This window comes from Hippocampus guttulatus, chromosome 23 (assembly GCF_054856545.1).
Source record: "Hippocampus guttulatus isolate MCC_2025c chromosome 23, RoL_Hgut_1.0, whole genome shotgun sequence".
In the NCBI taxonomy this organism is placed as follows: domain Eukaryota; kingdom Metazoa; phylum Chordata; class Actinopteri; order Syngnathiformes; family Syngnathidae; genus Hippocampus; species Hippocampus guttulatus.
The window spans coordinates 649,555-677,320 of record NC_141283.1 but is presented as its reverse complement, the minus strand read 5'-3'; the positions used below and the strand labels follow the sequence as shown (position 1 = coordinate 677,320).

The 27,766-nt window shown below is 44.3% G+C and overlaps 4 protein-coding genes across 7 annotated transcripts; 2 read left to right on the top strand and 2 right to left on the bottom strand.

Annotated features, from left to right (window-relative positions):
• Positions 1-3,544: 3,544 nt before the first annotated feature.
• Positions 3,545-5,889, bottom strand: LOC147185580 (phosphatidylinositol N-acetylglucosaminyltransferase subunit H-like). The gene is made up of 4 exons (XM_086104219.1): positions 5,473-5,889; positions 4,833-5,042; positions 4,668-4,751; positions 3,545-4,594 (listed from the first exon to the last, which is right to left on the bottom strand). The coding sequence occupies exons 1-4, from the start codon at positions 5,647-5,649 to the stop codon at positions 4,523-4,525; spliced, it is 543 nt and encodes a 180-aa protein (XP_085960345.1). The 5' UTR covers positions 5,650-5,889; the 3' UTR covers positions 3,545-4,522.
• Positions 5,890-6,332: 443 nt separating this feature from the next.
• On the top strand, positions 6,333-12,418 carry LOC147185579 (zinc finger FYVE domain-containing protein 1-like). Its single transcript, XM_086104397.1, has 12 exons — positions 6,333-7,613; positions 7,681-7,924; positions 8,154-8,414; positions 8,481-8,695; positions 8,766-8,872; positions 9,115-9,223; positions 9,290-9,387; positions 9,602-9,719; positions 9,813-9,983; positions 10,167-10,347; positions 10,421-10,534; positions 10,764-12,418. Exons 1-12 carry the CDS (start codon positions 7,119-7,121, stop codon positions 10,997-10,999), a joined length of 2,349 nt encoding a protein of 782 aa, XP_085960523.1. The 5' UTR covers positions 6,333-7,118; the 3' UTR covers positions 11,000-12,418.
• A 106-nt stretch (positions 12,419-12,524) lies between these two features.
• On the bottom strand, positions 12,525-16,075 carry LOC147185578 (DDB1- and CUL4-associated factor 4-like). 2 transcript variants are annotated; one of them, XM_086104560.1, is made up of 14 exons: positions 15,966-16,075; positions 15,673-15,810; positions 15,521-15,606; positions 15,270-15,427; positions 15,118-15,200; positions 14,784-14,865; positions 14,546-14,692; positions 14,300-14,349; positions 14,056-14,135; positions 13,680-13,772; positions 13,468-13,565; positions 13,158-13,322; positions 12,976-13,090; positions 12,525-12,832 (listed from the first exon to the last, which is right to left on the bottom strand). In XM_086104560.1, exons 2-14 carry the CDS (start codon positions 15,789-15,791, stop codon positions 12,612-12,614), a joined length of 1,497 nt encoding a protein of 498 aa, XP_085960686.1. In that variant the 5' UTR covers positions 15,792-15,810; positions 15,966-16,075; the 3' UTR covers positions 12,525-12,611. The 2 variants fall into 2 exon arrangements, with proteins under 2 accessions (XP_085960686.1, XP_085960687.1); XM_086104561.1 differs by having other exon boundaries at positions 15,521-15,600.
• A 554-nt stretch (positions 16,076-16,629) lies between these two features.
• LOC147185577 (zinc finger protein DPF3-like) lies at positions 16,630-27,529 on the top strand. 3 transcript variants are annotated; one of them, XM_086104105.1, is made up of 12 exons: positions 16,630-16,789; positions 21,443-21,603; positions 22,518-22,625; positions 23,650-23,783; positions 23,905-24,000; positions 24,174-24,246; positions 24,576-24,617; positions 25,128-25,268; positions 25,382-25,510; positions 26,272-26,384; positions 26,459-26,540; positions 26,779-27,529. In XM_086104105.1, the coding sequence occupies exons 1-12, from the start codon at positions 16,758-16,760 to the stop codon at positions 26,844-26,846; spliced, it is 1,179 nt and encodes a 392-aa protein (XP_085960231.1). In that variant the 5' UTR covers positions 16,630-16,757; the 3' UTR covers positions 26,847-27,529. The 3 variants fall into 3 exon arrangements, with proteins under 3 accessions (XP_085960231.1, XP_085960230.1, XP_085960232.1); XM_086104104.1 differs by lacking the exon at positions 16,630-16,789 and adding an exon at positions 21,235-21,356; XM_086104106.1 differs by lacking the exons at positions 16,630-16,789; positions 24,576-24,617 and adding an exon at positions 21,236-21,356.
• The last annotated feature ends 237 nt before the right edge of the window (positions 27,530-27,766 follow it).

Sequence of the window (27,766 nt, the reverse complement as noted above, 5' to 3'; positions counted from 1 at the left end):
GACAGCGTCCGGAGGCAACATAATTTCTACTTAACATTTATTAGAGGAATTAATTTTCTCTTCTTGACATTTGAGTCACGATGCCCTCTGTCTTTTTATCACTCAAAAATAAACACCTTTATTTCATCTCGACACTCTCTAAGTGGTATTGCAAAGTATGCATTTTGTCACTTGAATGGCATTTCAATTTATGCTTCATCTGCATAAAAATAAAAAGAGATGCCGTGTTTTCAGAGGATTTCTCCAAGAAAAAGATATAATAATATTAAAAAGACCAAGAATGGAACCTTGAGGCACTCCAGACCAGCAAGTGGTGCCATAGGAATCAACAGCCCCATCAGTACAGTATTGCTGTAGTGTATCACCATATTGCTAATGACTCACTGTACTTTGTATATTTGTGTTCATGTTCTGTATTTTTTTTCATTTTTTATTTTTTTTATTTTGGTCTGTGGGGGGTACAAGAGTGACTCCAACTACCAGGACAAAAATTCCTTGTGCATTTCTACCATACTTGATCGATAAAAATTATTCTGATGATACTCATGATTCAGCGGGGATTTGTGACAGTTGAGTTTTGGGGCTTTTTTTCCCGGATGCCAAAAGGTTGATTGAGGTGTGTCTACGTGTGGGAATTAAGGGGATGAGGTGTTCTCACAGTGGTGGCATCAGCAGGTGAGGGTGGGAGAGGGGAATCACACAATGTTCCTGAAAGTGTCGATGGGAATAGTGATATGATATGATATTACAAGTATCGCGATACTGTTAATGATGATACATTGACATGGTCCAACGGAGACTATCAATGTGAATGTTTTAGCAACATCAGGAGCATTCCGGTCAACATAATCAGCCGATGCCGTGTGATGGCTTTGGAGCTCTTGTGTAAATAAGGTGTGTCTGGACTTGCTCTCACATCGAGTGCGACTGTTGCTGCGCTGTCCGCTTTACTCAGAACACAATAAATCATCTTGTTCAGCCAGTTTGTGTCACTCTCGCATGAGTGTGTTCATGTTTGGAGGAGGGGGTAGGGTTATCGATACCATTCAAGGATGACGACTTGGATGATGTCATGTCGTAGCTTTTAGGTTTTATTGCATTTACCTGTGAGCCATTTTTAATATTTTATCCCTTTTAGGTAGTAACATTATGTCAACAACAGCTCTCAATAAGAGGCCCAGCCAGCTACAACCACAAAGATAACCTATGTTCAGTTATGTTTTTGGTTTTTTTACCTTTTTTGAAGAGCAGCACAGGATAGAATGATTATTGTTGGGTATTTTGGCAACTTTTTAAAAAATTGTTGAGAGGAACTAGAAGATGCTGACAAGGCATTCAGGGATTGTTCTGATGTACCGTAATTTATCAGTCGGGCTCATTGTCAATTTTTTAGCCATTTTTGGGATACATTTTTTTTTAAGTACTCAAAAACTCTGCCATGAATTGCTATGCTATTCCTTGATACTCCTTTTGTATTGTATATCCAAAGCAGGTGTACCTACAGTTGAGACTGGTATGCTTAATTTATGGGCTTATTCACAATGAAAATATGAATAAACTATCCTTTAACGGCCTTGTCAAAATGTTGTAATATGTAAAGAACAAGCAACCCTTTCATAAGAGATGCAAATAGTACACTATTTACCTTAGGAAAGTAGTACCAATACCAAAGTCAGTACTGAAGTTGCTCAGAACTGTGCAGTATTTGTATAAACCTGATTACCGCTTATGCTCAAGGTGAGATGGTTGTGGTTTGTTCAACAAATAAAAGGAACACTTTATAGTCATGAAACTTAATGCATGTTATTTAACACTAAACACTGCCCAGCATTCCCCAGTGAAGAAGACGTGGTGTACTTGTACATGACTGAGTGATGTTAGAATGTGGCCTTCATTGCAAAATCAAGTCAATCGATTGCTCTTGAGTTTCTTCTTTTTTTTAAATAAATGAATCAGAGTTCTGTTAATTGACATTGCATAGGCACTTGCCTTAATGGTGCTGCACAAACAGGAAATTGCTTTTCCTCATCATTATCTGATTACAGTGTCGAGAACACGCATAGCGTGAGTCATCTGGCACGTGACGACGTTCAGGTAAGACGTCATCGGCTTCCTAAAAGGTCAAGGAAAGAAAAAGCTTGAGGATCATTGAACACAACAAACATAATGTGAAGTGCTATATCTTCATATAACTTATGAACAATTGTATTTTGTCCAATGTTTGTTGTTGTAAGGGCTCTACTGCCCCCCCCAACCCCCTCTTTCTTCACCGATGACGAGCAGAACCGGTTAGTCTCCTGTCATCTTATCTGCTGCCAGCTGGTCTGACGGGAGGCGTCTCGCTTCCGTCACGTCTCGCAGGTGGCACTGCGCAGGTAAGTCAACCACTCCCAACAAGGCAGAAGTTGTATTGGAGCTTATGCAGACTTAATAAAGTGGCCTGTGAGTGTCACTCAACACCGTACACATGGAATGACACATCCCATCTTTATACGCAAAGGTGGAACTACTACTTCCTGTCCATCAGTCAGCAGGTGACTTCCCACAAAGCCAGCAGTCTCGTGTCAGGACCGGTTCTTCCATGCCACCCGGCGGAAATCGTGTGTGTGTGTGTGTGTACGTACGACTAGGCCAAAAACTCACTCCACATTGGACCGCTTTCGAATTCAAATCCAAACTGTCACCGAGTTCCACCTGCCTGCACGGACCGTTAAAGAGCGGACACATTCAGACAAAAGCCACGACTCCACTCTTCCTCTGGCAACAATCCCGATGACACTTAACACCATCCGAAGGGATTGTGTTGTGTCAACAGTGTGTCTGTATACATTTACATGGTGAAGAAAGAATGAAAAGCACATACGGTAGAGCCTTTAGGACACAAATTGCCTGAGAATGAAAAACAGTATTATTCGTAAATAAACACTTTTTACCTTCAGGGATTCTTGCTCAGTGTTTAAACACTGTCATCTGTGACCGCTTTGTAGGGGCCAGCTGGATGTTATTTGTAATTTGGGGCCCCTACAGGTGTTCGAGGTGCCACCACCCGACTCAGCGGGGAGCCAAAGCACCCCTCACCCACTGAACAACACGCTTCTCGCGCTGAAATTTCACACGTCCGGGGAGTGCTGGCCGATCGTGGTCCAGGTTCAGGACTCGGTTGAGGCGGGAATTGCGATTTCAAAACAAATCACGTCAAGAAAAGTATTGTCAAGTAGAAAGTACAAGTAGCAGTTTACACCTCCGCCTAGAGAAATACTTGACATGAGCTATTATTTACGCTTCGGGTTGCCGCCTTTAAATGGGAGCCTGAGGCCCGCTGGTTCCCGGCTGTTTCGCACCTCCAAGGGGTGCACCATAACAATGTCAGAGGCCGCTCTTGATGAGGCTGAAGAATCTTTTGCCATTAAAAGTCACACCCTGTCGCTTGTTTTGTCAGCTTTGGGCGTGCGAGGTTAAAACTGGGGGTCCGACCCAAGGGGCTCCAGGTGGTAGGGGCGAGAAGACGATGGAGGTATGGAAACCAAAAAAATAACAAACTTCAGACGGACAAGATGCCTCATTGTTTAATGTGCACATTGTGGTTATCAGATTTCTGGAAACTTCCGTACCAAATAGAATTGGACTCCAGAAACGTGTGCTCGGAAAGAATGAACAAAAATATTTATGACAGAAAAAAAAAACAGGTCGCAAGGCCGACAAAGGACAACAAAATGTACAATACAAAACCCGTGACTAACAACAACAAAAAACTTGCAAAGGTAAGCGAAGACAACTTGGCAGAATCAGAAAACGGAGAATATGATGAGACGTCTAGAATAATTCGGCTCTTGAAAGCAGAGCTGTGACAAGGCGAATTTTCCAACAGAAATATTAAGACAGAGAACTTCTTAAATAGTCGGCTTGATTACATGAACATTAAGTGTGTACCCGGAGGAGAAGCCCTCCTCTGTAACCTGCTGGAGATACACAAGAACAGAACATGACGGTGATAAATATGGTCTAAAATTCTCATAAAATTGTATTCATATTAATGGATGCAAAAGCTAAATATTGCTCCTTATATTTACAAAATATAGAGCTTTAATGTTTTATATTTCCTACATGAATGACATCCCAGTGTTAGAACTCATTCAAGGGATTCAAGTAAGTGTGTGTTGTGCAATCCTGCCCCCTACTGCAGGAATGGACGCAAAACAATTCAGGCCAAGTTAAGTCAACAAATGTTGACTTACAAGTTGATTTACAGATCTTGATGCTAAAATGTCAAAGCTGGCACATAATGCTGTGTGAGTGAATTTATGCACTTAATAATCAGGGAGGAAATATATAGGCCCTGATATTGGCTGGCTGAGGACAGCTGGGATAGGCTCCAGCACGCGCCGCGACTCTTGTGAGGATAAAGCGGATGAGAAAATGGATGGATGGATGGAAAATAGCAAAAATGCCCCTTTTACGATTAAATTAGTAAATAATATAGTATATATAATAAAGAAGGCTCGACCGGCGTATGTGTGAGGTGTCAGCAGTTTGACAGAATCTCCTGACAGCTTTTGTAGACTTCAACCAAGCAGTTCAGCCTTGGCCTTGAGCTCTGGAAAACAAAACAAACAAAATCCAAATTAAATATGATCAGTGTTAATGATTAGAAACTGATCAATTCTTACCTGAAACAATGGCACCACGCTTGACACATCATCAGGAGCTGAGGGGTCCTTCAGCAGTATGCAAAGGTAATAGATGATTTGATGCTGTAATAAAACAGACACTTCAGCTTTGTGTTGCATGAAGCACAAAATGTGACAAAATCTATTGTCTATGTTTTTAATCACCATATAAATGGCTTCGTTGATGACCACATCCTTGACTTGGCTCATCTCAATGAAGGTGCTCGTTTCCCGTCCCGACGCATAGCTGGAGGATACCTGGATGCCCAAAGAGCCGATAACGAGCACCGACTCGTGGTCCACCTTCACCAAGTGAATATGGAGCATCATTCCCAACAGGGTGAGCAGGATGGCGCCAGTCAGCACAGCTGTGTTCTACATGTAGAGGGGAGATGGTGCGTGCATTTATCCTAATTTTCACACAGATATTGGTACTGTATTGAGCGAGACCAATGTAATGGGACTGACACTTCAGTTATATTACACCGCTCCCCGTGAATACCGAGCTCTTATGCGGCGACAAAAACCCATAAGAATTGTCATCTCCCCCAAAAAAGGTATAACATTTCCAATAGATCCTACAACATGGATAGCAGGCCATCATTTTCGATAAGACGGTAGTTTGAGGATAGGAAACTCCTTCGCCCACTTCAACATAGTTCCTTGCACCAAGAGAGTGAGAGTACAGTATAACGCTCCACAAGAGAAAGGAAATATGAGTTCAGGGATTCTACTAATGATAAGCGAGGCAATTTCTGGAGACGATTTTGTGATGATAATAGTTAAATGTTACTTTATTACTTACTGCTGTGATGAAGAACACGGCATAGGCAGCTAGCCAAACGGCGCAAGTGTATCCCATCACCTTGCCGATGGACATTTTGGGCGAGCTGACAGTAAACTCCCAGCAAAAGCTGCAGTGCTTTTGACAGTCCAGAGATATCGGGTTGCCATAAATATCAGTATAGGCTTCATCTTCCATTTTCACCAAAGAAATAACACAATTAGGACTGAAATGAGGCGGTTACCGTCAAGCTACAATTGACAACCAAGGTCATCAGGAGTAAACGAATGTTTCATTTTACCACCAAAATGGGTTAAGGCAAGCGAAAACAACATTTACGATTGTTAATATAGACTGATTGTTGTTAAAATGCCAGGCAGGACGACATTACGACATTTTATTGACAAATAAAGGCGACTGATAGGGAAAGACTGGCCGAGCGGCTGATATTTGTTGTTCACACCAAGACATCCCTACTACGCCGGAACGACTATTAATATTGTACAATTAGGTATTTTTTTGTTAATTACTTCACCAAGCGGTGACAAACAATAAATAAAAATATGAATATGTAATGAATCGAAATGTAATTGGAAACAGACGACAAGCTACGTTACAAGATAACATAAATAATTATATCGGTGTACGCTGGGTCTTGTAGGAAGCTACCACGCATGATATCTGAAAACACAAAGCATTGTGGGAATAACTGTAAACGGTGTTTAAATGCAAATTAAATATTACCCGTTCAGAAAAAAAACGACTTAAACCAAGACGAATAACTACTAGCATAAAATAAAATATTCTCAATTTCACAACAATGACTCAAACACGGTGATTGTTTGAGCTTAGCATCAATCCTGCTCTCCTACATTTCCCAGTATGCATTGCGCCCTGTCTGACTTCTCAACCCTGGATAAAAACAAGCTGATCAGCTGATGTAAAAGCAACATCTTCTCCTCCCGGGGTCTGACACAGCAATTCAACTTTATCGCCGAGGTTAGTGCGTGGCACCGGGGCGCTATGCTACGTTATTATTAGCCAGCGCACACTTTTTAAACTGTGTCGAGCTGGCAGTTTTGTCAAGTCGAGTCATTCGTCGTCGGCTGGGACTGGTAACCGCCGCGAGGTCAGCCGATTGACACGGAGGTTGTTGTTTTCCTACATAATTACTGCTAATTATTATTAATGCAATATTCTCCAAGCGTATGAATAACAATGGTCACAGTAGACGTCGTTTAGCAACTTGGCATCAACCCATTTAGTTATTAACGAGTTAAAAAGATGTTGGAACATTTTTTGATCAACATCTAAGCACACCTTTATGGATATACTGTATTTGACTACTTTTTGAAACTGTTGTTTTGATTAAGGTGCTCACGTTACACACAGTAGAATTTGGTGTTATTTGTTGCATACTTGTAAGGTTGCCTGAGTAATCATTTCTGTTAGCCACTTGACCAAGAGAGCACCCGAAGAAAGGATTAAACAAACATAAATGGATAAAACACGCAGGAGATTCTGATTCGAAGCTATGAGAAGAGTGCATGAAAACCGGACAAAAGTCATTATTGTAGTGCTAATTTAGATCATTAGAGCTATTTTCTCGGTCTGAGGAATTGTGCCAAGGTGTGCTGATAGTCGAGTGTAGTCCTCCATTATCAACGATGAGTAGTCAAAGTCCCGCCGAAGATAAAACCACGAATACACCACTCGTCTGCCAAGAGAGTTACGCATGCGGTGGGTCGGACGAGGCCTCCTTCGAATGTGACGAGTGCAGCAGCCTTCAATGCGCCCGCTGCGAGATGGAGCTCCACCGGCAGGAACGTATGAGGAACCACGACCGGGTTCGCATTGCCCCGGGCCACGTCCCCTTCTGCGACTCGTGCAAAGGGGACGGCGGCGGCGGCGGCTCGGTCACGGCCGGGCGGGTGCGAGCGGCCGTCCGCTGCCAGGGATGCAAAATAAACCTGTGCTTGGACTGCCAGAAACGCACCCATAGCGGTGGGAACAAGAGGAAGCATCCTCTCACCCTGTACCCCCAGGCCAAAAGTGCCCAAGAGAACAGCGTGAGCTCCGGCGAGTCTGAGCTGGACATCATTAAAGAGCAGCTAGACAAAGTGTGCAGTTTCCTGTTGGTGGACGAAAAAGAGGAGATGCAGGTGAGTTCCTCGACATTCCTCTATTGTTTGATGTGGAGGGAGGGACTAATCTTAGGAGCTTTTTCAGGTGAGGAACGAGGAAGAGTTTGTGAACAGACTGGGATGTGACGCAGACGAGCTCCTCAAGGTGGTCTCCATTTTTGGCAACACCGGCGAGGGGAAGTCGCACACGCTGAACCACACCTTCTTTCTTGGAAGGGAAGTGTTCAAAACATCCCCGACACAGGAGTCTTGCACGTTGGGAGTGTGGGCTGCCATGGACCCGCTGCACCACGTGGTTGTCATTGACACGGAAGGACTCCTCGGAGCTGGTAAGATGCAAACATTTGTGACTTTGAAACCCACTTCTGGTTACGTCCACACGTATTTGGAGAACTTCTGCCTTGCTACACCACCACAATGGATCAAGATGTGATTGAATTGTGAACTGTCAGATTTCATCGAGACTTTTCAAGCAATTTTTTTCCCACATTGCAAAACACTCGTGCAAGGGAGCGTAGGCAAAGTTCTGTATTTTATTTTATTTTTTGGGGGACTCAGGGTCTAGTCAAGGTCAGCGAACCCGCCTGCTCCTCAAAGTCTTGGCCATCTCGGATCTCGTCATTTATCGGACACGCGCTGACCGTCTCCGCGACGACCTTTTCAAATTCCTGGGCGACGCCTCGGAGGCCTACTTGAAGCACTTCGCCCGGGAGCTGAAGGCGACCACCACGCGCTGCGGCCTGGATGTCCCGCTGTCCACCCTGGGCCCTGCCGTCATCATCTTCCACGAGACTGTGCACACCAAACTCTTAGGATCAGGTAGAGTACCAAAAGGAGGCCCTCAACCAGAAACGCACGGCGTTGACTTTTTTTTGCAATCTGCAGACAAGCCGTCCGAGTCGGCAGACCGCCTCCTTCAAGAGCGCTTCAGGAAGCTGTCTGTGTTCCCCGAGGCCTTCAGCTCCATCCTGTACCGCGGGACTCGTACCTACAACCCACCCACTGACTTCATTGGCTTGCAGCGCAGCCTGGAGCAGCAGCTGGACAACAACGCCACACGCTCGCCCCGTTCCGCCGGCGTCATCTACAAGGCCTTGCGGGTCGGGCGACACCCGAGTTACCTCTGCCAAATGGGTGATGTCGCTATTGATGACCGCTTGATCTCTTCAGGCGCTGAGTGAGCGTTTCAGTGGCGATAGTCCTGATGAACACATCACCAGTAACTCCTTCTTCCCCGATGAGTACTTCACTTGCTCCTGCATCTGCCTGAGTTGTGGGTATGTACAGTACAGTTAGCTACTGTTTACGGCTACAGGCGTAGAGGAAAAAAAAACAAAAACAATATAGTGGACCTTAGGGCCTTTCCGAAAGATCACAAAAAACACAAACAGATTCCATAGCAAAACAATGCGAAAGGTGAATTTGATCATCGTGAGCCATGAAGATGCTGGGGATTACCGAATGTCGTTTCATTTATGTTTTTAGTGCAAAAGATTTTAAAGGGAATGTTGATTTTTAGGTCAGGCTGTAAGAGAAGCATGAACCACCTGAAGGAGGGAGCAGAACACGAAGCCAAGCGCCAATGCCGCTACTCAGCGCAGTACGACAACCGCATCTACACGTGCAAGGTGAGCGTTCCATGTCACGCCGCGTTTAACGAGGACGCAAGCGACTACGTTTCTAAAACTTTCCAGGCCTGTTACGAGGGAGGGAAGGAGGTGATCGTGGTTCCCAAGACGACGGCCTCGTCCGACTCGCCATGGTTTGGTTTGGCCGTCTACGCCTGGTCTGGGTGAGTCACAGAAGGAAATTTGATGGGTTGGGTGTAATTGAAAGTGATTTTATACTGACAACGTACCAAACCACACAAACAAATCCAGTCAAGTCAGCGGCATTCGCTAGAGTTGGCGGATTTCCCCCTTGCCAGTACTTCTTGGATAAGAATGATTTTAAAGGCCACTACTCACTGCGGTCTTTTCTTTTTCATCCATATTTTCTTTTTTTAGATACGTCATCGAGTGTCCCAACTGTGGAGTGATTTATCGAAGCAGGCAGTACTGGTATGGAAACCAGGACCCGGTGGAAACGGTTGTCAGAACCGAGATCCAGCACATCTGGCCGGGGGTGAGGCCGTACTCAAGTCAATGTGTTCGCACATTTTGTTGGCCAGCGAGGACTTCCGCCTGCGACACTGATCACAGATCGTCCTCATTTCAGTCGGACGGCTTTCTGAAAGACAATCACAACGCCGCCCAGAGGCTGCTGGATGGAGTCAAGTACATCTCCCAGTCGGTGTCGGAGCTCAGCGTCAAGCCGGCCAAGGCGGTCACCTCCTGGCTCACCGACCAGATCGCTCCCACTTACTGGACGCCCAACTCTCTCATCCTGGTATGTACATTTTTTTTTCCTGGTGCATGCATTCAAACTTGAATTCCAAGCTCCCCCTAGCTAATTAACTCATTCACTCCCAAAGACGTTTTTAAACGTCTTTTCAGACTTGGTCCAGAATTGGCTGGTACTGAATGAGTTAATGTTGTTGTTTTTACATAAACGTCATGATTTTTCTTTCAGAAATGCCACAAATGTGCAGCGGACTTCCAAGCCAACGACACCAAGCACCATTGCCGGGCCTGCGGCGAAGGCTTCTGCGACGCCTGCTCCTCGAAAGCCCGCCCGGTCCCCGAGAGAGGCTGGGGGCTGGCACCCGTTCGAGTCTGCGACGGGTGCTTCCAGAACAGAGGAATATCCACCGGTATGCAAAAATGTTCCATCCTTTTTCACCGTGATGTACAGGAAGATGGCTGACGCGTGAGTGTCTGCTCCAGAGCTACTGGATGCGGCCTTGGAGGAGGAAGGCGGCACCTTGATCGCAAGGAAAGTCGGGGAGGCTGTTCAGAACACCCTTGGCGCCGTCGTCGGCGCCATCGACATACCGCTCGGTGAGAAAAAAAAAAGACAAAAACGAACGGCCAAGAAACTGAAACAAGTTGTTATCGGTGGAGTTCGGTTCCTATGGCGCGCAACACGAACATGCGCGCAACAGTGCGTTTTCAACGTTTTTTTTTGTCATGCCGCTACAAAAGATCGTTGACCGCACGACCCCGAACCAACACGTAGCGATATCATAAACCCGAGACTTCTTGTATTCTAAACCTTCGTGTCTGCCAGGCCTGGTGAAGGAAGCCGCACGTCCCGCGTACTGGGTCCCAGACCAGGACATCCAGGCCTGCTGCGGCTGCCAGCGGGACTTCTCGGCCTCTCGCCTCTCCATCCACCACTGCCGCGCCTGCGGTCAGGGCGTGTGCAAAGACTGCTCGGAGGAGCGGCGTGCCGTCCCCTCCCGGGGTTGGGATCACCCGGTGAGGGTCTGCAGCGTATGCAGCCAGAAGTCCGGGGAACTCTAGCAGGACTTCAAAACCACGTGGACCACTTTTTTGTCTCTGGTTCTTCCAGTTGGGTTTTGGATGATATTTTTTTGTTTTTAACTGTGGTCAGTCGATGAAATTTGCATATCATGAAAGGAACTTGAGAGAACAGAATCACGTTTTGGACAAATCGCTCTCGAAGATCGAGACTCTTGTTAGGACTATCACGTCGCCCCATCCTATGTCTTCCTATATTGCTTATCACGGTCTGAGAGAAGGGGCATTGACAAACACACAGTCATCCGTAACCACAATTTAGTTGTCACAGTCCGTCGTAAGTGGGACTATTACACAGTATTAGTATATGTTGGTAACCAACCTGCTGACTACTGTCCTTGCGTTTGGGCCTTTTTTTTTTTAAGTCAACCATCGTGGTATATTGTTGGACTGTAAATGCATTCCAATATACCAAAAAATAAATTAAAAAATCCGTCCTATCCACGCTGACGCCACCACAAGCCTTTAGTTAGCTAGCTTTAAAAAGGCGGACATCAATCGAAAAGCCTTAATCGTGACAAAATCGAAATTGAAAACACAAACGTATACACACATAACACCTTTTTGTTTTCACCGTTGGATGAACTGGTTCGCAAGATGACTTTGTTGAGGCTGGACCTTCAAAAATCTCACCACTCACAAGCGACATCGCACATGAAATGACTTGAAACTTTAGTGATCCAAACAAATACAAAGTGTGCTAGAAAAAAGTTCCAGGGCTGGTGTCAGTTCAGACACACACTACAAGTTTTGCCCTTTAGTGTGAGCCAGACGATCGACTAGCCTGAGTTTTTGCAGGCCAAGACGCCTGCTCACGCTGCCTGCCCTGATCATCTGAACGTGGCTGGCCGGAATGAACAGTGCTGTGACGGACCACCCTCCCTACTCACTTGACCTGGTGCTATGTGATTTATTTTTTTCCTCTTCAATGGAACATATTTTATCCGGATGATATGATGACCTTTTTTTTTTTCCCCCCCAAGCATGTTCAAAGGTGTGGCAGAGAGGACAGGGAAAGTGCAATGGACTCGCTTCGATTACATCGAAACTGGAAATTTATAGTTTAGATTTGGAATATATTTTGACACTGTTCTAACATGCCCTTTTAAGTATTATCATTATTATTATTTTTTTGCCAGGGACATGTCCTCAGTTCATCTGTCAAGGATACATTTGAATGCGAGAATGGCATTTCCTGAGTTTTCTGGGGTTTAATTTGATGAAAATGTGCTTTTTTTTTAAAAGAACAATTTAAGAATGTTAGACAAAGCGGGGTTTTTTTAAACACAAAACTGCAACGAAGTACTGTATGTAAATTTAAAAAAATGAACATGATACAAAGTTAAAGCAATGCTACAAGTGCACCATGCTCATGAATTAAACACCAAATATGTCACTTTATGTTTTGTCGTTTTTGATTTGCTCGCTCAAGCATACTTGGGTAAAAGTTTCCATCATTCTTCCTGTTAAAAAATACAAAGATTGAGCTCTCGAACTACTAAAAATATAAGAAATAACTCTTAGTTTATTGCAGTGCAATTCAACACCATTGAAAACAGAAAAAGAACCATTTTTGAAATTCTTCGACATTCAATCAGACATCCTGTGACTCTGTCTCATCCGTGTTGTAGGGGAAGTGGTAGAGGTCTTTTTTGACAGCCATAAGCAGGCCAGGGACCCCCGTGCGGCCACCGAGGCCAGAGGAGAAGACCACGCTGGGGATGGCGTCGTTGGCGGCCGGGTGGGGCGACGGGATGGTTCTCAGAAGGTGGCCGTCCCGCAGGCTCCAGCACCTCGTGTAGCAGTCCTGACCCACTGCAGGCAAAGAGAAGAATGTAATTGCAACGCCATGTAAAGTAGCCAAGTACAAATGCTAATATGCTATGGCTTTTTTTTTTTTAACATACGTGTTTGCACATCATATTAAGTACAGAGTGTGGAGTAATTTTGTCCCCTACCAGCCAAAAGAAGCCCCTCAGGCTCACTGACATGAATGGGAAGGTGGGCATGCTCGTTGTAGTGGCCCCGGTATTGCTGTACTGGCTTCCTGGCCCGGATGTCCCAGAGCTTGATCTGACGTAGAGATCACAGAGTTGTGAAGTTCCTGTGGTCAAGGTGTCATGAATGTGCCATTCCTGACCTGGCCTGACATGTCCGCAGCAAGCAGGTAGTTTTCGTCCCGCAGGATGCGCACCGACGTGACGGACGATTCTTGCCTAAAGCTCATCGCCTTGCTGCCTCTCAGCTCTCGTGCGTCAAGGCCGAATATCTCTCCTGATCGGCAGCCATTGAACAGTAAGGGGACCTGTGTGGATTAGTCGTCAGGTCAAAGTCAGGTACACACATACAGACAATATGGCCAAATTTAATGGCAGTCCTTCACGTTTGGTTGATACGTCAATAGGCATATGCCATCCAACAATCAAGTTTAAAAAGACACGCAAACTCACTCTAACACAAAACTGCTGAGCCAAAACGTCGCTGTTGACGCTGATAGTTTGTTTTTTGCCCGTGACGGCTTGTTGCAGGACCACCTTATGAGATAAACCTGCCAATAAACAAAAACAGTGAGACCATTAAATTCGACACATGTACACACATTGCTACAGTGTCATGGACAAAAAATAAATAAATACAAAGCTTTTTTTTTTTTTACACTGACCTACACTAAACCACTTGTCAAACTGCGGATGTAGACACCAGGCACAGCACCAGGCAGTGGGGATCTTAAAATTGCAATGCATCCCTGGCTGATCTGTGGACAGAAGGGGACACTTCATTAGGTACACATGCACATCCAATCAATGCAAAAAAAAAAAAAATATTTCTACTACAGCTCACTTGAAGTGTACCGAGAGCAATTTCATGATACTTCTCTTTATTTACTAGATAAACAAAGTAACGGGACTATGAGGTTTATCTCTTGCTATGACTCAGCGCAACTTTGACCCTGCTATAATGTACAATAAAAGTAAGTTCAATGACCGATTTACTATAATAATAATTGTAATTAAAAATAAATAAATAAATGATGTCACTTGAGTCAGAGTTGCTGAATAGCGAAGCGGGAAGCAAAGTGACGTAGCCCGGCCTGTCCGCAACACCCACCAGGCACAGTCTAGAAAATTCAGGCTTCAGTTAAGGGGTACCGGGCTGAGGCAAAACATGAGCAAACAACACATTTCATTCAACAAACACGGGTGGGCCTGCAACATATCTAACCGCATCAAACGGGGTTTCACTGTACATCAAACATAAGGCAAAAGCATTATCAGAGGATACAACACATGAGAGTCCGGATCGCTGACCGAGGCCCAGCAGAGGGAATTCACCTGAAACACATGTAAGAAGGATTGAAAATGCAAAACATTGCTCAATACCATGTTTGTGACAGCTGAAAATACCCAAATGATACACAATCAATCTGATCCAATTCATAACAGGCAGCCACTCCAAAAAGCCAACTATTTTTGTAATAGCCACTGAAAAGTCAAGTTTTACATTAAATATTCTCTTGAATATTTTCACCTTGCAGTTGGTGACGTAAGGGTTGTCACACGTTTCCACGGACAGAGACCCACTGTTGCTGCTTTTGCTGAAGCTAATGTAGCCGTATTTGCAGCCCCCGTGGGACATGTCGCTGACGGTGAACACTTGTTCACACTTGGAGTCGGCCTGTGAGAGAATAACAATCAAATCCGCTTGACTTTTTTTTTTTCGAAGGGGGGCGGGGGGTTCATAGCGGGGAGCTTGCTTCGGCACCGACCACGATGGTCCTAATGTCGTCTGTGCTCTGGTGGTCCAGCTTTCGGCGTCTCATGGCGCTGATCCTACACTCGTGAACCCGTCTGAAAGTGCATTGTTGCCAGTGCCATCGGTGAATTGCAGATGAAACAAACGGAATGAGAATAATAATTAAAAAAAGAAATATGGCAGCAGCTCTGATCGCAAGCTGCAATTGGAGACTGCTGACCGCTAACAACCTCCGGCAATGGAGGTCACGCAGCACATCTTAGGTATAAATTACAACGCAGGGTAAAATCGGTTTTGCAAAAGCTTTCAAAGATCAACCATAAACTGACTATGGAGACCAACAGTACCTGCAGTAGGACATCTCAGATAGCAGCCCACGGTGTCGATTCTGTAGAAGCAAGGAGGCATTGAGCCCTGCCCTCGGTGCTTTCTAGAAGCAAGATAACACATTTTTGCTTGTTGGATACACTCCATCTGAACGCAATGTACGTTCCATTACTTTTGTGGCCTTGCCATCCTCCGCAAGCATCCGAGCTCTCTCTTTCTCACGTTCCTTATCCTTCAGCTGCTCTCGGGTCAGAGGGTTGCAGTTGTTGTGACCCGGCAACAAGCGGAAGTATCGGTTCTTCTCCGGGTCAAAGTAGAAACCTGGCAGCTCTGATGACGAAAAAGGATCTCGATTTTTACTTGCAGTGTGTGTCTAGATTAAGTCAGGGATCAATCTTACCTTTGGGGATACCTGGTACTGACCTGGCGCTGCGCTGCTGTTTGAGGAAGAAGAGCTGGCTTGGTTGTCAGATCTTATGGAAGAAGGCCCTGCATCACCATATCTGTTCCTTTGAACACAGCATTGGCATGACATTTTAAGAACTGAAATTTGCAGGCACAAAAAACAGCCCCACCTGTCGACCCGTGATGGTCTCCACTGTCTCGCCCGGTACCGTCCACGTCCACGGTGGCGAGTGTAACCTTGCTGTTCTCTCCGGTCTCGTTGGCCATCTTTCCAGTTCCACTTTTTCATCTTGGCACGTCAGTCCACCCTGAACGGATGCCACATTGTCTGTTTTGTTTTTGTTTTCATTTCATCTCACGACAACGTGTTCCAACGTGGAGGTCGCCAAAGTTTGCGGGTTGTCGTGATGCTGCGGCTAATTTAGCGGCAAAGTATAACATTCAAGTGGTGAGTTTCGTTTACCTGTTGGTAAATTGCATGACGTGTAGAAGAACTGGACGTTTTTGTAGTTTCAAATAATTTCCAAGCTTGGAAATCGAGCTTTTCGGCGAGTGAGTTTCCGCCATTTGGTCCCGCCTTGAAATAATCGTCATTGGTTAATAGTTGACAACGGTACGTGACGTAGGGAGCTCTTATTGGCTGTTTGCTTTTATTGACAATAAAATCTAGTTTTTTTATTGTATTTTTGTAATACATGACTAATATTTAATTGATTAATTTGGCACGTTTTGAATAGATTGTATTGTTCGGGTTTGATAGTGACAGGTCGCCATTGGTATATGGTGAACATAGTAAATGACTTGGTAAGCTTTCATTGGCTATTTTCTCCATTGGTTTTTGCTTCAGTATATTGTATTTCTGGTTTATTCATCAGTTCATTATCCCAAAACAATCTAAATTGACACTTTATTACTATCATACTCATCATTTTGTTTATGGAATTACTACCTGAAGTGTATTTTGAGTAATTACAATAAGTGACTCGCTACATGGCCAAGAAAATGCAATCCTACTTATTTTAACAGTATTCCATCCTAAAACGTAAAAAAAACATCTCTTTTTATCATGTTTTACTTGTATTCATTTTAACAGCAGTTTTGAGTGAGGCTGCGCCCACTGGCGCGACGTTGCTGCACACATCGGTTGTGGGTCAAACCGCTCACTCCTCCTCCTTCTCCTCCTCCTCATGTTTTTTGGGTCCCAAACTACATCGAGATTTGGAATACAGTAGTGCGTTACGCGTCCTGCTGGAAAATGGCGACTGCAATCCAGAATCCTTTAAAATCGTAAGTAAGCGTTTATTATTTACGTGTGTGAGATTGCACAGGGTGCGATTGTCTGAATGCATAAAAGGGAGTGCATGTGCTTCACGGAAATCCAAATAACACATTTGAACGATGCTATTGTTAGACCTGGACAATCTATGCACGCGTGTCTGCAGGTAATGTATGGCATGCCATTTGATGGATTGCGCAATCATATAAAATGGAATGATATGATAAACATCCACTCGTTCTTTGAAAAAAAAAGTTGTCCACAATACCTTGAGGTTCAACCGAGAAATCCTTTAATCATTGCCAGCATATTAATCACTTTTTATTTTGTACCACACATGCAAACTGAGAGCTCCAAGCATACACGTCTCGATTTACTGTTTTTGTATTTAACCTGTTGTGGTTAAAAACAAAACAAAACATGGATTTAATTTCCTTTTTACTTTTGCTCTTTTATATACCTCGATAGGTGCAGTTTTGAATAACACAAAAGCACAGCGCCATTAAAAATCTCCAAATGAAGTATTTTCAATCTGTGGAAAATGAAACAAACAAAAACTCAAGTGAAGAAAACCATGATAACGAGTTTCTTTGTATGTGGTCTTCCTCCAACATTCTAAAATGCATGTTGGTTTACCGATGAACTATGGGTAATTTTAAATTGTCCACAAGTGTGATTGTGAATGGATCTGGGCAGGTGAAAAGTTTGAGAACCACTAATTTGGTTAAGAATGTCATGACTGTCATGATTCTTATTGCATGATACTCGGAATACTTTTTTGTCTTTAAGAGACTTTACCACGTTTGTAAGGATGAGTCGCAAGCTATTCAGATTCTTTCCTGCTTTCCCTCAATGCTGTCTTTCCAGTAGTGCGCTCTCTGTTCTCAGCATTATTTTCACTTTCCTGAATTCCTCAGTCAAAATTAATAGGGGCACGATGACGCAGAGTGAAACACACAGGCTGAACTTTAGCAGACCGGCGACTCCTGCGTTTCTGCAGAACAGCTTAAGCTGCAAACAGTGTCGAGCTACTGCACTATATGCGCTTGTTTTTGTTGTTGTAAATGTCCGAACAGCAGATTATCCTCCAGAGTCCATCTGTTGTCATAGGTGGCAAGGAAGAACGAGCTGGTGGTGATGCTTGGGTATGGAGGACCCAGGCCAAATTGGAATAATCCTTATTCGTATCTGCACGTTCACTGATACAAACCCATTGTGTATGCTTGACTATGTGTTAAGATCCTCGCGGAACGTACATCGTGACTTCGAATATTCAGACAAATGGAGAAAGAACCTAGATCCTACACAACATTCGAAACTCCTTGGTAGAGGTCATAACAGAAAGTGATCCAAAATTCCTTGGGGGCTGGAGGGAGGGGGGGGGGGGGGGTAGAAGACTCAAGGTTTTTGGGGGGACAATTTTTGGCAGATTCAGTCATCGTGTTGGCTTTTTATTATCAAATATTCAAGCAAACCCCCCCCCCCCCCAGAATGTCATTGTTATTGTTTTAGTCCAGAAATATATACAGTATATAAATAGAATGTGTGGTGTAATAATAAACCATCTCACAAATGCATCGTCAAATTTTATGCTGTTGTTGTTGTTGGCTTTTTTTTAAGCTCACAAAATGTGTCAATAGGATCTTTTTATTCGACACTGTCTTTCACCGAATGCAAAAGAGAATACAAATGCACAATATAATATGTGATGACGGTGAGCATCCTTAAGCCTCACAACGCATCGTCTGGATCAACATTATTATGAAAGGTTTCCATATTTGCGTGAGGGGGTTGGGCATGGAGGGCACTGTGGGGGTTGTGTAATTTTTATTATGTGTTTGTTTTATATGTTGGGTCGCCGTGTGCCCCACACCCATAATGCCGTGGTGGAGGATTTGGGGGTGTGTGAGCTGGTGGGGGGTTTAGTCTGGCTGCATGCACTTCATAAATCCATAAAACAGGATGAGGGAACCTTGCCCTGCATCGATGCATCCATCTTTTCCTCCATTTCACACCAGCTGCAGCGGGGACATTTTAAGCCCGCTGCATTTCCTCATCAACCCTTTCCCTGATGTCCCTTCTCACCCCCCCCCCCCCCATCCACCTTTTCCCTTTTGTGTGTTTTTCACCCCCCCGCCTACCCTGCGTGTGAGGGTGACATGGGTCGAAAGGGAACACGTGTGCCCCCGAGACATGTCAAACACCCCCCTCCCGACCCAATTTATGTTTTCTTGCTCTGACTACCCCCCCCCCCCCCCCAGCCCCAACACACCCACCCTGCTCCTGCTCTGCCTCAGCCTACAACAAGCCCTAAATATTTGCATGAAACTACGCCATTCCCGGTATTGTGAGGACACAAGCTCACAGTTCCGGTTAATCACCTCGTTTGACGCTTAAATGGGCTGGAGGGAGGCTTGAAACAGGAAGTAAACAGGAAGGGAGGTTCGTCTGTTGCCGTTTTGGTGTAAAACATCGTGTGAGATTTTTTTTAGCTTTTCATGCTCTGCACATATCGATTTGTAGGGATGTGAGAAACCACTTTTTTTTCCCCATACCAGTAGGAGTATTCACTCTTTGAGTATTCACGAATATAGCTGGTACTTTTGATCAATGACATTTCATTGAACACAATGACAAAAATTTTTGAACCAAGACTTTTCTGTCTGACAAAGATGATGATTCGCGGATGTATCAAACTGCCACTGTCACCGTCAGCAGCAGCTATCATTTATTTATTTATTGTAATCATTTTGCCAAAAGCATATCGCCAGCCACGACAGCGGCCATTCAGAGGCCGAGCCGCAGTGTGTTTGTTTACGGAGTTAGATGCATGGCTCGAGGACGAGGCAGTTTCTCTTCCCGTAGCACCCCGACGGTAATTTATCACGGCACTGATGAGTTCACCATCGATTCATTGCTGTTTTGAGAAAAGAGGAACTCAAAACGCTGAAGCGAGGGACATGAATATAACATGTGGCAGACGAGGAAGATTTGATGTGGTGAAATGATGAGCAGACGTTCACCCCCCCCCCCCCTCTATTTCATGTCAACTGTGGAAAAACTTCCTGGCAGTTCCAACAGCTTCCACTCTCGTGGTGAAGGCTCACCACAGGATTTTGAGAGTGTGTCTGTGGGAATTTTGTGAGGTGAGGTGACCAAAAGGTGTCCTTCCTCTGCATAAAACTCATCCGACCATTCCTCTGTGGAATGGAAAAACGCTTTCCCCAAACGTTTCCAGCGTTGTTCAGATTGTCGTCTGCTTCTCATTGGAACGAAGGGGTGGATTTATACTGCGCGGTTCAAAGGATATGATTCCACCTTTTTGGTCTCAAGAGGCACAATTCAGTCGATGGAAAAAAACACACACACACACACACACACATGCAATCGGATAGCTTCCTCTTCCAAACATGGAGAAAAATCCAACATCTGCATCGGCTATCTGCCAGTGCAGCGTACATGTGAGCTTTGACATCATTCGAATATCTCAATTGGTGACATAGCCATGTTTGTAAAGAAAGGTTACATAAAGCAGCAGAGAACATGCACGAAAAGGGGAAATATAGCCAAATGCAGAAACAAAGCGATCTGAAATGCTTCAGTCGTGCTCGTCTCAGGACGCGCGTGCTTTTTTTCCACTGAATATCATTGTAAAACACGTGAAGGCACTCGGGCACACATGCGCGGTGACTCACTTAAATAAGAGCGTATGAAGTCGCCCGAGGAAGCATTGGAAGGTGACCCAAGGTCAGGCAGAGGAGAAAATAAACATCATTATTTTTCTATATTCCTGTGGTTGCGACAAAATCCAAAACTGTACGTTAGTGTATCGCTAACCTGTGTTGGCACAGTGGTAAAATCCTAATTACAGAATTAAGATTAAAAAAACAGCAAGTACGGCGGTAACTGAACGCGTCGTCTTGTGCCACGTATTCTCATGACACGATGCAAACTAGTTCATTGCGCGCCATTGAAAACTTGACGTCCCCGTACACCGAGGACCTCCTTCATTTAGACAGACAGTACTCACATTCTGTTCTTAAGATGACGTACAATAAAGCTCTTGTCAAAAAAAAAACACTGTTTCAACTCTTTTACTTGCCTGCAAGTAAAAAAAGAAAAAGAAAAGCGCGAACTCTGAATTTTACTTTTCAACATTTGACGTTCCTTCTCTCCGTCAACGTCTTTTTTTTTTTCACAAAGTATTCGATGTTGACAGAGTAGCGAATGAATTGGCCAATGAGCCCTCCCTCATCTTCTTGACCCACACGCTCGCCCTTCCATCCAAACAATGAACATCTTTGTGAAATCCACATACCGGTCCTTGTCCAATTTGGCATTCTTTACATATCTGCGCACGGCATCTCCAGAGCCTCCTCGGCTTGTTTGGACACAAATACAAAATCAGATACCATCCTGCTTACATGCGGGTATCCCCATCCTTTGATTCTTCTGGCTGGGAACCGCCGCACTCTTATAATATGACACTGATTATTCATGTCTGATAGTACAGGTGGACCTTGGATAAATGGCGAAGGAGATGTCTTGTAATTTGAAACCCCCATGTGTATGTACAAAGTAAGAGTGAACCCCACAACACAGTCACTTGATAGTTTTTCCGTGGTTTGAAAAAGTCAATAATCCCCAATATCGTCTGTCACCAGTATGGGCGACCAGTTCTACAAAGATGCCATCGAGCAGTGCCGCAGTTACAACGCCCGCCTGCGTGCCGAGCGTAGCGTGCGGATGCCCTTCCTGGACTCGCAAACTGGCGTTGCCCAGAACAACTGCTACATCTGGATGGAGAAGTGCCAGCGGCAGCCAGGTGAGACTTGAAGGAAACCAGAGGTCCAAGAGTTGAGTGTTTTGTGGACCGTCAAATTTCACCGCTACCTCTATTCTGGCATGAGCTCTTGAGACTTTTTTGTGGGTCGACTATTGGTCGATAGGCCTGCCAAATTTCATGTTGCCCAGTTTTAACTGGATTCCCAAACTGAAACTGCATAAAATCAAAATGGCAGACTTCCTGCTCTTCAGTCATGGGTTCTTGAGATTTTTTTTTTTGTGGGTCTACTCAGACGAGACATTTCTTCCCAATTCCATGCCAAATTTCGACTTTGGGGGTTGAGTTGTCGAAAACGTCGATACGATGCTACTGGGTTTATTGTTATATGGACTCAAATATAGATATAAATGTATATTTTATGAGTAGGTCACCACCTGTGTCACACAAAATCCAACAGAATAGGAAGATTTTTGCTCATTTCGCATGGAGTCGGGACACAAATAGCCTGCCCTCCGTCCACGGCGCCCCACCGGCCGCACCCTGCACTTTGCGGGCGGACCTGACGCACATTATGTTGCTTTCGAATCTTCTCCCGCCTCCTTTTCTTCACCCCTTCTGCCCCGTCAAGACCAAAAATAAATCAACCACGTTCTTCGCCACACAAATTGTGACAAACATCCGAAGTGATACTTCCTGAGATATGTGGATCATTAGCCTGAACACTGACATAATTGTGTGTGTTTGTGTGTGTGTGTGTGTGTGTGTTTGTAGTTTTCAATGGTAGTTTTGTTCCAATGCTAAGCTTGACAGTGCTTGTTAACATTCTTCCTGTGTACCCTCATACGTGCACTACTGTGTGCATTTGTGTGTGTGTGTGTGTGTGTGTGTGTGTGTGTGTGTGTGTGTGTGTGTGTGTGTGTGTGTGTGTGTGTGTGTGTGTGTGTGTGTGGCAGGCAGAGTGTCAGGACAGATGTACGCCTACCCAGCGCGCTGCTGGCGAAAAAAGCGGCGACTCCACTCACCCCTCGATCCCCAACTACGCTTGTGTGAGCTTCGGCTAGGTAGGTGACACACGTACACAGCAATACACGTCGGTGCATAATCAACTAAATCCTAATGTTGTGTGTTGGGTTTCTCAATGATGCGTGTGTTTTGATTTTCATCATGATAAGAGTCACAAACAGCATTCATGTAAATGGGGCCAAAAGAAAAAAAAATCAGCACATGAGGGAAACCCAATAATATGGTTGCATGCATATGTGTGTGTGTGTGTGTGTGTGTGTGTGCGTGCATGTGGCTTCAAGACTCACTATCTGACCATCTGGCTCTGGTTAGCCTGGTCTTCAGGTTCATTTTCTCTTTCCAGAATCAATGCCCCCTCTCACTGTTGTGTAGAAACGTGCACAGACACTTCCACACATAGAAGCACACACAACCACTGCACATAAACACCCTAAGCGGGCCTCTAATCATTTGAATGTGAAGCATTAGACTGTAAGTGAGGTTTATGAAGTCTACTTGGGTTTTTTTTTGTTGTTTTGTTTTTTTGTATGTATGCATAGCAGGAACCCGATAAGAGGGGAGGGAGGCCGCTAAGGCGAGTCTGTTTCTGCCGCCATTTTTTCCCCCTCCTCCTCGTCCTCCAGAGGCAACGTAATACTGAGTTCAAAGAGTTATTTTAGAAAAAAAAAAAAAAAAAAAAGAAACGGGGTAGGGAGAGGGTTGTGCAGCGCGGCCCAGATATCAATGACAACACACTGCAAAGGAATGTGACTGCTCCCCTCACAGGATTTTTTTTTTTTGGGGGGGGTGCTTCATGTTTATTTAATACTTCCTGAGTGACTGTGTGTGTGAGAGAGAGAGAGAGAAGGTCCATGCACAAGGTTAGTGTTAAATAGTTGGAAAGAACATAATGAACAGATCTATTTAAAAACCTAAATGACATCAGACACACTAGGTTAATAAAAAAAAAAATATATATATATATATATATATACTGCATATATATACCTGTATATACAGTATATATGCACACACACACACAAACACACACACACACACATATATATCATTTCTTTTCCACAGAGGCTGAGCTGGCCCCCAAGCGTGATGGGCCCCCAGGGGAGGCCACAACACTGGAGACTCTGCTCAGGAGCGACAACCTCCTGGAAAAGAAAAGCAACGTGTGCAAGGAAGAGGAGACGTTGCTGGAAATACAGGTGAGCGTAGACATAATACCGTCTGCTGATCTTATATGTCACTCATTGTTTTAACTCACGCTGCCTTTTTTTGGACCTGTTAGTGCAGCTCAAGCTCTCTGTTTGCATGTTTCCTCCGTAGAGAGTGCTGGAGGCCGAGGAAAACGGCGACGTTTTTCAAGACGACGAAGACTTCGAAGCGGATACGCCGAAGAGGAAGAACAGAAACCGAGGCAAAGTGAGTCCAAATACCCCGAGAATCAGTCATGAATGCACGTTTCTTGCACACTCGTTCTCAATCCCTTTCCTAACGCCATAATAAAATTGAAATTTCCACCACCGTGAATTTGCGTTGAATTATGAGGAATCAAGAGAATGGCTTTAAAAAAAAAAATTACATTGTCTTTACAGAACCGAGGCTCCAGTCGTAAGAAGACCGAAGCGGTCAGTTTGGATGACCAGGATAAACCTTATGTTTGCGACAGTAAGATACCGGAAAGAATTTCTAATTTTATCTTGTGCGTGTGCGTGTGTGTGTGTGTGTGTGTGTGTGTGTCTCGTACATACCCTGGATCACTCTGTCTGTGATAAAAAGCCATTTCAATTCCCTTCAAGTCGCTTCCTGTCCCCTGGCATGAAGAAAGACGGGTCTGTTTAGACAACCTGCCTTTATAAGCATGCTCCTCTCCGATAGGAAGGATTGCAGATGCGGACTGATGAATGAACCACTTTTGGGAAAAGCAAAATGAATGAATCCTGTCCATCTTTTTTTTTTGTTTGTTTGTTTTTGCTTGTGTGTCTCCTCTGTTCCAGATAGACACAAACAAAAGCATAATTCAAAAAAGGCTGAAGAAGGTATCTCTCCTCCAGAGTTCTTCCTGTGTGCTGTCACTAATGACTTTGAATGCTTAAAAAAACAAAACCAAACGAAAAAAAAAGCATGCCATTAACGCTTTTTTCGATGCTTTCTAATGACAAGGCATGCCGACAGGCTAACTGGCTGGCTTTGGCATACCAGACGCATGTTCCCCACAGATGTTCCCATGAATGAGATAATTGTGATAATATTTGGACAAATTTCCATTCGCGGTGGATAGAAAGTCAACACGCCCCTGTTCGGGGTTTTATGATCGCGACTTCATTCTTTTAACAGTCTGACTATATCATTTATGTGTTTCTCACTTTTTCTTGTGTCCCTAACCAAAGCCCTAACCTCTGTAGTTTTACCATATGAAATAAACTAATTTTTTTTTTGCCCATTAAAGCAGAGATTAGCAACGATCAACCCTAATCTCTGATAAACGATCTGCCCGGGTATTTATGCAGGCGCTCTCACGTAACGTTTTTCTGGTTCTTGGTTTACAGTCTGTGGAAAGCGTTACAAGAACCGTCCTGGCCTGAGTTACCATTACACGCACACCCATCTGGCAGAGGAGGAAGGCGGCGAGGAGGAGAAGGACAGCGAGCCGGCCCCGTCCCCCACGCGACTCTCCGACAACCACAAACGTATTAAGCACTTAACTATCCAATCCAACAGACCTTTTCACCATGACGTGACATTATGTGATGATCTATACAATAGCTGCATCTTCCGAACTAGAGTTTTTGTGTCACTGCAGCTCAGAAGGGTCCCGACGGCATCATCATTCCCAATGACTACTGCGACTTCTGCCTGGGAGACCAGGACTCCAACAGGAAGACGGGGCAGGCCGAGGAGCTGGTTTCCTGCTCTGATTGTGGACGCTCCGGTAAATCCCAAACATCAATGCTTTAAGGGAACAAAAGAACACCGCGGGTGCGGGTTAATGGACTTCGGATCTCACACGCCGAGTCAATGGGATGCAGCTACGTGCACAAAAGTTGGAGCTAATAAAAAATACAAAAATGCTAGTTGTTCATAGACTATGCATCCTGTAGCTACTATAGATGATTCATTGCTACCGCTTGCACAAGATGCTAATATGGTGTGAAGTCATGAAGAGGTTTTTTGACTAGCACGTTAACTCTTTCAGTACCAGCCAATTCTGGACCAAGTCTGAAAAGACGTTTAAAAACGTCTTTGGGAGTGAATGAGTTAATCATAGGTTTGACAAAAATTCGTTTGTAATGGCGTCAACATTTATGTTTCTCGACATTGGTCGTCATGAAAGTTTAACTCTTAGCAATATTACGGCACAGCCACACGAATTTTCACACAAAAATGTAAAAATGCTAGTTGCTAAGTGCTAACGGACTGTGCATTCTTGAGCTACTATCGATGATGATTCATCGCTCCTGCTAGCACAAGATGCTAACATGCTGTGAGGTCATGAAGAGGCTTTTTGAATAGCACGTTAGTCATAGGTTTGACAAAAAATCATTTTTAATGACGTTAACATTTAGGTTTGTCCACATTGGTCGTCACCAGAGTTTACGACACAGCCAAATGAGTTTGCACGGTTATTGTAATATATTATATTGTAATATTTGCATTAAACATACAAATTTTGGTTTCCCCACATATGCACAGGCCACCCGACATGTCTGCAGTTCACCGACAACATGATGCACGCGGTGAGAACATACCAGTGGCAGTGCATTGAGTGCAAGTCCTGCAGCCTCTGCGGCACCTCAGAAAATGACGTACGTACCTCAAACGAAATGTAGTTTTTCTTTTCTATGACATACTATCATGGAATAAAATGTGTCGCGCTCAGGACCAGCTGCTGTTCTGCGACGACTGCGACCGGGGCTACCACATGTACTGCCTCAAGCCACCCATGACCCAGCCTCCAGAAGGTATCGTAGGGAATCAGGAGAGAATATATTTTCTGTGCCAATTTTGTGTGAATGCTGAAGAGATGAACCTGAACTGAAATACTGTAGAATTAAGTCAATTGTTGGACTGTTGAATGTGAGACTTCAAGTTGGAAAGGTCATTCCCTCACATTTTCGAACTAGAAATGGTTTGAATCAGTCAAGGTCAAATTTGTGAATAGATATATTATAATTTTGCATTGACATTTTGTGTCCACAGGAAGCTGGAGTTGTCACGTGTGTGTGGACCTGTTGAAGGACAAGGCCTCATCCTTTGGCGATGCATAATGGGCCCCCCACTCTCGCAGTGGATACACACATAGCCTTTTCCCGCTCACTTCATTAGGTACACATGTTGAATGGCGATTAGACCCCCAGTTTTGTGTTTGTCAGTGAAACTGATGTGGAAGTATAGTTTTTTTCTTTACTTTCCAGGAGATTCTTTTGAGGGGTTGTTTTGGGGAAATTGAAATATTCAGTTTCAGCATTTTTTTTTCACCATTACACTGTGTGTGTATACCTGATGAAGTGTCCAGTGACTGTATATATGATAACACAGCCCCGTCTGTCCATCTACACGTACACACCCGACAGTGCAGTTTGGAGGATTTTGAATTTATTTTTTTTCTCTCTACCTCTCATGTAGCAGAGACCAGCTTCCACTTCATCAGTCTACCTCACTGCTCAAGCATGTCTCTTAATTACTCATTTCATTTGTTTTCTTAATCCCACCTAAACTGTTCAATTGAACTGAAAAAGAAGTGAATCTGAGCGTGAATGTGTGTGTAAAAAATTGATTTTGGTTGCAAAAGAGTTGGGTTTTTTTTACATTTCAAACTCTATGTAATTCATTTTACTTTGTTCTAAGCATAAGAAACAAGCGTTTTCTTCTCAACAAGTGTGATTTACGCAATCCCACAATTTCATGTGAGACCTTGTAATGCAAAAATAAATGTCTTGTAAATTTGACACACCATATAGAAGAATGTTGAACAAACCTGCCAAATGCAAATGATAAAAAAATTGTCAAGTACATTAAAAAAAAAAAAGTCATGAAAATGGTGAAAAATTGAGCCCCTGACTCCGCTCTCAAACGCCGCGGCGAAAACCACACCTTGCTCAACTGATGAAGTCAAAATAGCTTTCTGGAAAAAGCATCCGGTAACTGTGCCCGAGGGGCCACACGGAACAGGGCATCGCCACGACCA

Excerpts from the sequence above, each read along its gene's own strand:
- LOC147185580 (XM_086104219.1), bottom strand. The coding sequence starts at position 5,649 with ATGGAAGATGAAGCCTATACTGATATTTATGGCAACCCGATATCTCTG. Across the intron at positions 5,043-5,472 it reads CCGTGTTCTTCATCACAGCA|AACACAGCTGTGCTGACTGG; the intron begins GTAAGTAATAAA and ends CTCTACATGTAG. Across the intron at positions 4,752-4,832 it reads TCAACGAAGCCATTTATATG|CATCAAATCATCTATTACCT; the intron begins GTGATTAAAAAC and ends GTTTTATTACAG.
- LOC147185579 (XM_086104397.1), top strand. The coding sequence starts at position 7,119 with ATGAGTAGTCAAAGTCCCGCCGAAGATAAAACCACGAATACACCACTC. Across the intron at positions 7,925-8,153 it reads GGAAGGACTCCTCGGAGCTG|GGTCTAGTCAAGGTCAGCGA; the intron begins GTAAGATGCAAA and ends TGGGGGACTCAG. Across the intron at positions 10,348-10,420 it reads GAACAGAGGAATATCCACCG|AGCTACTGGATGCGGCCTTG; the intron begins GTATGCAAAAAT and ends TGTCTGCTCCAG.
- LOC147185578 (XM_086104560.1), bottom strand. The coding sequence starts at position 15,791 with ATGAAAAAGTGGAACTGGAAAGATGGCCAACGAGACCGGAGAGAACAG. Across the intron at positions 13,566-13,679 it reads TGACAAGTGGTTTAGTGTAG|GTTTATCTCATAAGGTGGTC; the intron begins GTCAGTGTAAAA and ends GTTTATTGGCAG. Across the intron at positions 13,323-13,467 it reads CTCAGCAGTTTTGTGTTAGA|GTCCCCTTACTGTTCAATGG; the intron begins GTGAGTTTGCGT and ends TAATCCACACAG.
- LOC147185577 (XM_086104104.1), top strand. The coding sequence starts at position 21,307 with ATGGCGAAGGAGATGTCTTGTAATTTGAAACCCCCATGTGTATGTACA. Across the intron at positions 24,247-24,575 it reads TAAACCTTATGTTTGCGACA|ATAGACACAAACAAAAGCAT; the intron begins GTAAGATACCGG and ends CCTCTGTTCCAG. Across the intron at positions 24,618-25,127 it reads TTCAAAAAAGGCTGAAGAAG|TCTGTGGAAAGCGTTACAAG; the intron begins GTATCTCTCCTC and ends CTTGGTTTACAG.